We start from the raw sequence: 10,609 nt of genomic DNA on the forward strand, positions 1-10,609 counted from the left end.
CAACTTACCCTAGAAGCATGGACGACTATAATTATGCCACAAGACTAAAAATGAATGCTAAACAAGAGATGGAGACAATAAGTAGATTTGCATATCTAAAGAAGGAGAGCAAATCAATTTTCAAGGCTCATAACAAGAAATTAAAATGTTCTAGCTCTTATTCATGAACCATGAACTTACAAGTGTTTCGTATTCATAAACTTTTGTTTCAAATTCCTAAACTTGTGTTTTGGATAATATAAATCTATTCCTTGGCTTATATACATATGACCAGTTTCATTGTGCAAAATTTCACTTTTGGGAGATTCAAGTGCTCCGTAGAGATGTGGCACCTACATTACGTTTCATTTTGATGACTGCAACTTGGAAAGTAAGAAAAGGCATCCAGATGACATGAGAATGGATGCTGAAAAAAATAGCAAATCGATTCCCGAATTAATGGGAACCTTTTTGCTCTTTTCAAACATCCCCACAAGTAGTATCATCACGATCACATGTCCTACTTTTGTCTTTAGTTCATCGAGGGACCGAATTTCCAACCACAAAGGACGCTCCTGCAAAATAACCCTGCTTTAGAATACGAGAGAAACTTTCTCTTGTTTAGCGTCGTTTGAGTGAAAGAACCTACGTATACAACGGTATGTATAGTTCAATCTATCGTAATCTAGTGGAACCCATAAAGAAGAAGAGCACACTAGCATACCCTGAGCCGAAAGAGTCCGAACAAATTCGACCCAGATATACTTTTGCGCGGAAATCTTGATGAAGCCATATCTCTTGAGACGTCAATGTTGTTCACAAATAACTCATAAAGACCCATACCAAATATAAGCATCACCGTTCCCACGAGGTATACATCTGCACCGGCCATATAGTCGAGTCAGTGCTTTTGCACGAATTTTCGCCCCAGTTATTAGCAGGCAACGAAGATGCAATGTAGTAGGATCTAGGCCGACTGACAGGAAAAGAATCATTCCTCAAGAAGCAATATAAAACCAGGAAGGTTGCTGCAACGAGAATCCACGGCCTACAAGAATGAAGAGCGTAACCAAGACTAGCTGCATCATTGTAGCTGTGGAGGGCATTCCATAGGAAAGGACACAGTAACTGTTCAGACGTATACTCACCAAGAGCTTCGACGAGCAGAAGGATAAGTTGTCCGGAATCAAATCCATGAAATGCTGAATGGAAGTAGTGGAAAAAGGATTCCATTACGAAAACACAGCCCTGGGAATACACAGTAACACAGTGCGTCGTCTTAGAAACCGGGTCAATGCAACACTTACGGGATATTCTTTCTTGTCACTTATTTTTAAAATGCAAGTTTAAGTTTGTAGATTTCACGTTTGGAAGCTCGTGAGGTTTACCAACTTGCATTTCTAATTACAAACAATAACGACAAACCCAGAGGAAGAGCTCCTAATGGGTGAATTAGACAGTTGCGTAGTACTTTTCAGGAAAGCAAATCCGTAAGCCTAACAGCCCTTTACCTGGAAAAAGCAGAGGAGTGATCCAGCTAAAGAACCCATGACCGCCAGGAGTGTGAAAAAACGACAGTCAAATATAACCTGATGGGCGAAACAGTTTTAAAGTTAACATGACATCCAGGTGCAATTAAAGCATTAGTGGAACGCTTTGCCGGCAGATATTAAAGCTCGAAAGTGCAGACGCTACACAGCTGAGTGAAGGTAGGGGAGGAATACTGTATTCTTATAATTCACCTTCTCAATGAGTTCCTCGATGGCCGGATGATTGCGATGTCCTGTATGCAATGCGCGTTTGTCTGTTTCGGGTTGCACCAAAACTTCGAGACCTGCGTAGCTGTTTCCAATTGCCTATGCTCGAAGGGGCCGTGGCGCGGTGAAAGGAGGGCAAATCCCTGGAAGCTTACTCGTCCATTTGCCCCATTCCATTGTCAGTGGACGAACCACATTTCTAAGATTCGGTCGGCTTCCACATGTGTCTTTTGGGTGCCCAAAAACACACGCGACAATATAATTTTTGGAGGATCGTGCACATCCGTGTGTTGAAAAATTTGGTACAAACGATGAATGGAGTTGTTTAGACAGGATTCTGGCGGATGCTTGGCTGGGATCCGAGACGAGAGGAAGGCCATCTTGCAGCTGACTTCGACTGTCTGTACTCAGGAATCTCAACTCCAAAGCATGGGCGCCCATTAAGACTTTCTTGGAGAGCCCTAGTCAGATCGCAAGATTGGGTCACAAGGGGATTGGTGAAGGGGCAGCCTTCCCAGGAACTCAGGACTGCGACCGAGGGGAAGGGCGAGGAGGAGAGAGGACAGAAGGCAAGGTAGAGGGGGTTAGAAGGAGCTGCAATGTTAGGAGGGACGGTTGCGATTGGAGGAAGGAAGGTCTGCAGAGGATCATATAGTACACAACAAGAAGCGTGTTTGCAAAAGGTGGCAAAGATTTTAAGATCAGTTGGTGGTGCAAGCGAGAGTGGAGATGGCATGCCTGGGTAAGCTGCACAGTGGCCGATATTTATATAAACTAGCAACGAGCAGGAGAGAGGAGGTCTGGAAAAAAGTGTAGGCACGCGGTGAGAGAAAGAGAATGGGAGGCTCTTAGAGAAACGGAATATCCCGAATAGTTGAAGATGCGGGCTGTGGCCGCCCATGGGCCTTTTTTCCAACGTTGTGAATTCGCACACCTCTCATCATCCTTTGCTCGTCGGTCGCATTTGCTGCTAGCAGCTAATTGCAGTGCGTTAAAAGTCACCCGCCTCTTGCTTCCAATTCTTGGTGGTGGGGATGCGGGGTCTTTCTACAGAGCTTATTATCACCGAACAGCTCATACGTGCATGGCCCTTCTCGGAGCAGCAGCTGGTGAGAATGCGAATGGTTTTTGTTTTGAGAGCCGGCTTTTTCTGTGTGAGGCAAGTACACCCACCAGCAGACATGTCATGGAGAGCTCTTCGGTGTTTGTGGGCGTTTGGGTGTTCGATGAGAGTTGGAACACGTTGCTATTACCTCCATGCAACGCAAAAGAAAGGCACGTACAACGTAAGAGGAAACGACCGATTTCCTGCCGTGTGGGTTAACGTCTGCAGGGGAACGGTTGCTGCAGCAGCGTACAACTTTATACGAATTTTCTGCGATACAAAAGCGCCTCTGCAATTTTTGCCAACACAGCTTTCACCCAAAACTTCCTCGACGCTTTCTCCTTGCCAACCAACCCTGTGGCATTGTGGCACACTTCCTCTTCCCCACACAACCTCCTTCTAACCGCATGACTCACATCATCTTTCAAAAGCTATTAAGCATTTCTAGCCTTAGATCTTCGGAGTCCTAAGGGCCTACACGAGTCTCTTTCCTCCACCTTCCCATAACCTTCGCCTGCGAGACTTAAAGGACATTTCATCTCGCATTGTCTCGAGAGAAATTTTCCATTGGCTCACCAAAAATTTCCAACCTTTGACACCTCCCTTCCTATTAACCAACCATGTGGCACTCTTTTCTTCTCCTCCAAGAGATGTCCTTAGTAACTTAAGGCCAACCACTATTGTGACATGTCTACGATGGGTTAGAGACTCGCTATCTTGGGTCTAAAAGTTCGGATCATTGGTTGCCTTTAATTTCGAGGAAATTAATTAAGGACGTCTAGTTGTAAAAATTGGATTTTTTAGCATTGATTCTCTCTCTCTCTCTCTATACACACACACACACACACACACACACACACACACACACACACATATATATGTATGTGTGTCTCTCTTTGTGTGTGTATACATGTGTGTATGTAATTGATCGGCTATATTTACACATTTCAACATTTATACGCGTTTTAATAAATTTTCTAATTAAATCCCAATGAAGCCATAGGAGTGCTTTATTCAAAATGTGATTAAGATTAATAAAGTTAAGTCATCAACTATAATCAATCATCTCATTTGTTAGCTTAAAATGATTTTTCATTGAAAGGTGCATACATACATACATACATGTATTTGTATGTATGTCTCTCTCTCTCTCCCTCTCTCTCTCTCTCTATATATATATGTATATATGTCTTTCTTTGTGTGTGTGTGTGTGTGTAATTGATTGGCTATATTTACACATTTCAACATCTATACGCATTTTAATAAAATTTATAATTAAATCCCAATGAAGCCATAGGAGTGCTTTATTCAAAATGTGATTAAGATTAATTAAGTTAAGTTGTCAACTGTAATCAATCATCTCATTTATTAGCTTAAAATAATTTTTCATTTAAAGGTACATCACAATAACACAAAGCAACTATAGACGTGCTTGATGGACGCACAAAATAGCGGGCGCGTCTATACGTATTGCTTGAATAAAGAAATTATGGGCACGTCTAACAGTGCATCTATTTGTGCATGTATTGACACGTCTATTAGCACGTCTACACTGAGAAAATACGGGCCCGTCTAACACTGCATCTGTCAGCACATCTATTAGCACGTATATTAGCACGTCTATTAGTGCATCTACACTAAGAATTAGACATGTATTTAGATGCAAAATAGAGAATACCGAAAGTGAGATTTTGGTATACATCACTGCTTTCCAAACATTGCCCATGATTACCAAAGCACATAATTTTAACAAAAACATCAATGCTTTTTTACAAACCCACATATACAAAAATTTAGTGAGGTGAGGAGAATGAGACAATATGTAAAATAGTTTTGCCAATATCAATGATGGGCTATGGTTCAATCTCATCCTCAATGAGATCAACCCTTACCAAACTATCTACTTCAAAATCCAAACAAGTGTTTAGATCTACAAATATATTCAACCCACTACTACTTGTGCTACTCATGTGCTCATCAAAATCAGCATCACCAATGGTAGGCTCGTCCTCACGGATAATGGCCTAAATATCTATATCTCCTATCTCATGATCATCCTCCTCTCTCGTATCATGGTCATCATCACCTCCATGGCCATGATCATCCTCCATACGCTCCATATTAGTAAATGTACTATACATCACTTTGGAACGTGGCATAATAGGCATGACATGCTACCATCTATTATTATCCACCATTGGTTCACAACAAGACAAAGCACCCATAGATGTGCGCACAGACGCATTTACTGAACTAAATAAAAAACTTACGGGCGCATCTATTTGCACGTCTATTTTCGCGTCTGGAGACCCGCATCTAATTGCATGTTTATATATCAGACACACGCGCGTATAGATGCGCACTTAGATGCATAAATAGACGTGCTTATAAACGCATTTATAGACGCAAATATAGATGCAAGTCGAACAGACAGACGCGTATATAAATGCATTTTTAAATGCACTAATAGACGCGCTTTATTTTTTTTTTTAAATTTTACAGAATGCTATGTATGTTGTGTATGCTATAAAGTTACAAGAATCCCATATCCACAACAACACAAAGCAACTATAGACGCACTTGGTAGATGTGCAAAATAGCGGGCGCGTCTATAGGCATTGCTTTAGTAGAGAAATTACGGGCGCGTCTAAATGCGTGGCTAAACGCTCGTCTATTTGCGCGTAAATCACCGCGTCTATTTGCGCATTTGATATGAGAAAATACGGGCCCGTCTAACATCCCGTTTATTAGCGCGTCTATTTGCGTGTGTATTTGCGTGTTTATTTGCGCATTTACACTGAGACTCAGATGCGCATTTAGATGCGTAAATAGACGTGCTCCAGAGAATATAGAAAGTGAGATTTTGGTGTACATCATTGCTTTCCAAACATTGCCCATGATTACCAAAGCACATAATTTTTTGCAAGCCCACATATACAAGAATTAAGTGAAATGAGGAGAATGAGAATATGTAAAATAGTTTTGCCAATATCAATTGTGGGGCTACGGTTCAATCTTGTCCTCAATGAGATCAACCCTTGCCAAACTATCTACTTCAAAATCCAAACAAGTGTTTAGATCTACAAATACATTCAACCCACTACTACTTGTGCCACTCATGTGCTCATCGAAATCAACATCTCCAATGGTAGGCTCGTCCTCACGGGTAATGCCAGTCTCAATATCTATATCTCCTATCTCATGATCATCCTCCTCTCTTGTATCATGGTCATCATCACATCCATGGCCATGATCATCCTCCATACGCTCCATATTAGTAAATGTACTATACATCACTTTGGAACGTGGCATAATAGGTATGACATGCCACCATCTATTATTATCCACCATTGGTTGATAGACAACCTAATTCAAACACAAATATAATCATGTTACTTTTCTTGCTTCAAATATTTAAAAGCGAGTATTTTTATGTGTGTGCACAGTACCTGTTCACATTGTTGCGGTAGTACTAGTGTGTCCTTCCTACTTTGCCAAAACTTTGTCGAGTCAATAGTTACAAAGCCACTTGCATGGCGTTTGATTGTTGCATTAGGGCCTCTTTCCACCACGTCCTTAAACCACTTTATATCCAAAACATACACAAAGAAGCGTCGAAAGTCAAGCATAATGATATCTTGGATTATGCCACAATAATCATCCATGGCTCCATTGGCTCCCTCAAAGCTAGCAATGCCGCAATCTTGTGTGTTTCTCTTATCATCAATCCGTTGTGTTTGAAAATGCTTGCCCTCACACCATATAGCATTGAACATAGTGCACTACACCAAGAAAAAATCAATTATATAAGCAATCTAAATTATAAAAAGCTCCTAACTTATGCATAACATTCTATATACCGACCTTGCTCATGCATCCCTTAGCATACTCCCATTCTTCCATTGTGATATGCATCCCCTCGTCTTTCTCTGCTTTCTCCATTTCATCAAGTAGCCAATCCACATGAATATCCTTTGGAAGTGCTCTTAGATGCTGAGGGTATGGCACACAAGATCCGTGGTGTGTACGAAAGAGGGCCCTTTCTTCTTGTCTTCTTGCCTTTGCATCCTCGTATCTTGTCACCCATCTTTTCATCACATCACTATTAAGCACGCAAAAGAGGTTGATACTATTATGCAACTCCGTGTCTATTACTTTGTTGCATCCTTTTCCTTGAGGCACAATAGAGGTCATCCTTAGGTCTTCATCATCTCTCCATAGTCGTGGGAGAGAGCTATCCACATCAACAAGAAACTCAGAAATATATACAAGTGACTCTTGTACCAACCAACCCTCGGCCATGCTACCTTCGGGTCTTGCATTTTGTCTCACGAAGCCCTTCAAGGTCTTCATGAAGCGCTCGAGGAAGAACAACCATCGTGCATGTATAGTACCGCATATAGCAATCTCATCCACCAAATGTACTATGAGATGTTGTTGGCTTGTGAGAATTGAACGTGGAAATGTCTCCTCCACTAAACAAACCACCTCCACTGGCATAACTCGAGCATTCTCAAGCGTGGTGGGATCTATTTCCTTTGAGCTCACATACCTCACAAGCTCGCCCATCTTGTAAATACAATCTTTCACGTCCTTTGATGCACTACGTGAAATGCTAGTAGGTAGTATGAACTGAACCGCGAGGAGGTGGTTGATTAGTTGCTTATAGCTATTCACTCACAAATTTGAAAGGAAAAAGATATTATGCATATAAAATACTTACTTGGAGCATCTTTTGCCAATCATGAGATTTCAAGCCATATAATTGCTCTACACCTCTTTTCTTGCTCTTTGTAAAGGCTTCCTTCAAACACCTCATGCATCCAGTGGGAGTACGAATTGTAGTAATAGCGCGCTTCACCATCGCCATCTCTAGCTTTGATAACATCCACGGTGCACGAGGTAAAAAAACACGCCCATTTGGTCTCTCTTGAGGCCAAGCTTCATGCATCCTCCCTGTGGTACGTAGATCCTCCCTTATGCCTGCTGAATCTCGTGTCCCATTCAAGTGCTCCCAAATGGTAGATGTCACATTCTTGAAGATATGCATGGGATCGAGCAGGTGATTGATCTTGAGGTGGGACCAATATGGTAAACGATAAAAGATGGAGTATCTAAACAAAATAAAGTGTTAGCGTGCAAACTTTACTTTCAACCAATATAGCCAATCTTTACTTCCAGCCAAGAGTTACAAACCCTTACCGGCTCATGCCAAGTGGTGGAGGAGTCGTGGAACCATCCCAAATTCTCATCCATTCTCCCGCGGTGAGTGATTGTAGGAGGACTTCATTCCAAGGGGGAACATATCTAGGATGATCAGGTGGGAGAAATCGATGGTGATTCTCATAGATGACCTTATTCAATGCGTCTGCCCGTGAGGCAACTAGCGAAGGACCACAAACAGGACATGCATGGTAACCCGATGTAGTGAGACCTGAACAATAGATGAAATTAAGAGTGGAAGGCGGGTTTAGGGTGCCACGTCCTTTGCCTATTCATAATTAAAAAATGCAATGCTTACCTGAACACTTGCCATAGCCTGGGAAGTCATGCATCGTCCACATCAAGACTGCTTTGCAGTTGAAGTCTCGTGACGAGGGAGGCCTGCTCACATCATGCACCTCGATACCTCTCCAAAGTATCTCTAGCTCATCAATCAAAGGCTCCAAATAAACATCAGGATTTTGGACTTTATGTTTCCTTGGAATTAGAAGGGACAGCATGACATGTCCTTTCTTAATAGCCATAGAGGGTGGAAGATTGTAATTCACCAATACCATTGGCCATACACTGTAAGACGTGCTTTTGAGACCAAATATGTTCACACCGTCCATACCCAATCCAAGTCTCAAGCTCCTAGGTTCTTCCTTGAAGCTTGGCCATGTGTCTTCAATATGCTTCCACGCTGGAGAGTCCGCGGGAGTTCTCCACTTGCCATCGGTTGATCGATGGGAGGAATGCCATGGCATGAGCTCTGCAATAGATTTGCACTTGAACATATGTTGGATGCGAGGGATTATGGGAAAATGTCGCAATACCTTACGAGGCACGTCCAAGGTTTTGAGATCTGCTCTATATCTTGCCTCTCCACAAGTAGGATACTCTCTTGCATCCTTATGTAGTCCACGAAACAAAACGCAATCGTTGACACATGCATGGATGCGCTTGTAATCTAATCCTCCAAGAGAGGTCACATGTTGCCTTGCCATATCTCTTGAGGTCGGTAATTTATTCTCCCTTAGCATTTTACGCAATAGCCTGCACGTGAAGACCATAAATGAGGAAAAGCATTCGAGTAATTGACCCACGCGCATAATTCACCATGTTTGCAAAATCGACTTTAAGGCTTACTTGAGTAATGCATTCAAACTTGCATTGCTCCATCCATAGATGGTTTGCAAGTTTAGTAACCCAAGGGAGGCACGTAGAACAGAGAATGTGCACCCCTCAAACAGTGGAGTCGATGCTGTGGTAAAAAGATCATCCTGCTCCATGCTATTATCCTTCCCTTGATGGACATATAAATCCCGCACCATATCATCAAACACCTCCTCCTCCACGGCTTCATGAGGTAATGGCGGAGGGCTACTATCACCATCACTCCATGCATCCGTAACGGTCCCTCCTGAAGATCCCACCTCATATCGCCGATGCTTCGCCTCCTCACGATGGGCATAGGGTAACATGTGCGGGTGTGGCACTGCATCCTGTATCAAATTAAAACGGGATCATAACTCAAACATATGAACACCCATAGGTATCTCAATCAACCTTAACTTACAAACCCTTACCCTGTTTATGGTCACATCACTTTCTCCATACTTTGAGATATGATTGAGCGTAATCCTGCGTGCACGATACATGTTTCCTCGACATCAATCACACAGACATTTTATTTTTTGCTCCAACCACATTTCGCGATGGTGGATACGGAGGGATTCATCCTCACTGGAGCTACTTGTTGAAGATGGAGAAATCCTACAAACAAACAACCCACCAAATTTGCTCTTCTTCAAATGCTTAATTTAAACTCTGTGTTGTGTCTATCGCTGTGTCTATAGTCGCGTCTAACATCGCGTCTAACGGTGCGTCTAAACACGCATCTACTCTATGTATTTAAACACGCCTATAGACGCGCTAATAGACGCGACTATAGACGCGTCTACTCTGTGTATTCAGACGCGACTATAGACGCGCTAATAGACGCGACTATAGACGCGGCTTTTAAACCTGCTTTTCGGCGCGCCGCTCGCTTTGCTTTTCTTTTCATTACTTAAACTTCGCGAGCGGCTTCCTTCCTTCTTTATTAGCAGTTCCATAGATTCGAAGCTTAAGAGAGAGCCTCCCATACACAGTTCCAAGCTTTCACTCAAGAGAAAGGGACCGTACCTACACTTGCTTCCAAGCCTAAAGGAGAGGAGGAGTACGAACAAGGAGAAGAAACAAGTTTAGAAAAGAAAGATCCTTCCATACCTTTTTCCAAGTAAGTTCTTTTGAAGTTGTTCTTGCTTGCTCTTTCCAGTTTTGTACTTTCTCGTATCCAGGAAACGTAGGATCTAGGTATGAGCGTCACGTTCTTTTGTCAGGCGCAACGTCCTTTTCGACTTTTTAGTATTCTCGCCTGTCGGAGCACGTCTATAGGCGCGTCTCAGGGCGCGTCTAAAAGCGCATCTACAGGCACGTCTATCCGTGCGTCTGGTTTGTTGTAGACACACACAGACGCGTTTGTAGACGCTCTGTTAAACACACTTTTAAATGCACTGTTAGA

At 42.5% G+C, this 10,609-nt stretch overlaps 1 protein-coding gene across 1 annotated transcript; it reads right to left on the reverse strand.

The window, feature by feature from the left end:
- Positions 1-253: 253 nt before the first annotated feature.
- On the reverse strand, positions 254-2,458 carry LOC147899576 (uncharacterized). Its single transcript, XM_087378496.1, has 5 exons — positions 1,722-2,458; positions 1,491-1,568; positions 1,128-1,227; positions 704-858; positions 254-554 (listed from the first exon to the last, which is right to left on the reverse strand). Exons 2-5 carry the CDS (start codon positions 1,527-1,529, stop codon positions 345-347), a joined length of 504 nt encoding a protein of 167 aa, XP_087234622.1. The 5' UTR covers positions 1,530-1,568; positions 1,722-2,458; the 3' UTR covers positions 254-344.
- Positions 2,459-10,609: the final 8,151 nt, after the last annotated feature.

Source organism: Dipteris shenzhenensis, chromosome 8, assembly GCF_047967505.1.
Source record: "Dipteris shenzhenensis isolate YYH24624 ecotype China chromosome 8, Dip_SZ_1.0, whole genome shotgun sequence".
In the NCBI taxonomy this organism is placed as follows: Eukaryota; Viridiplantae; Streptophyta; class Polypodiopsida; order Gleicheniales; family Dipteridaceae; genus Dipteris; species Dipteris shenzhenensis.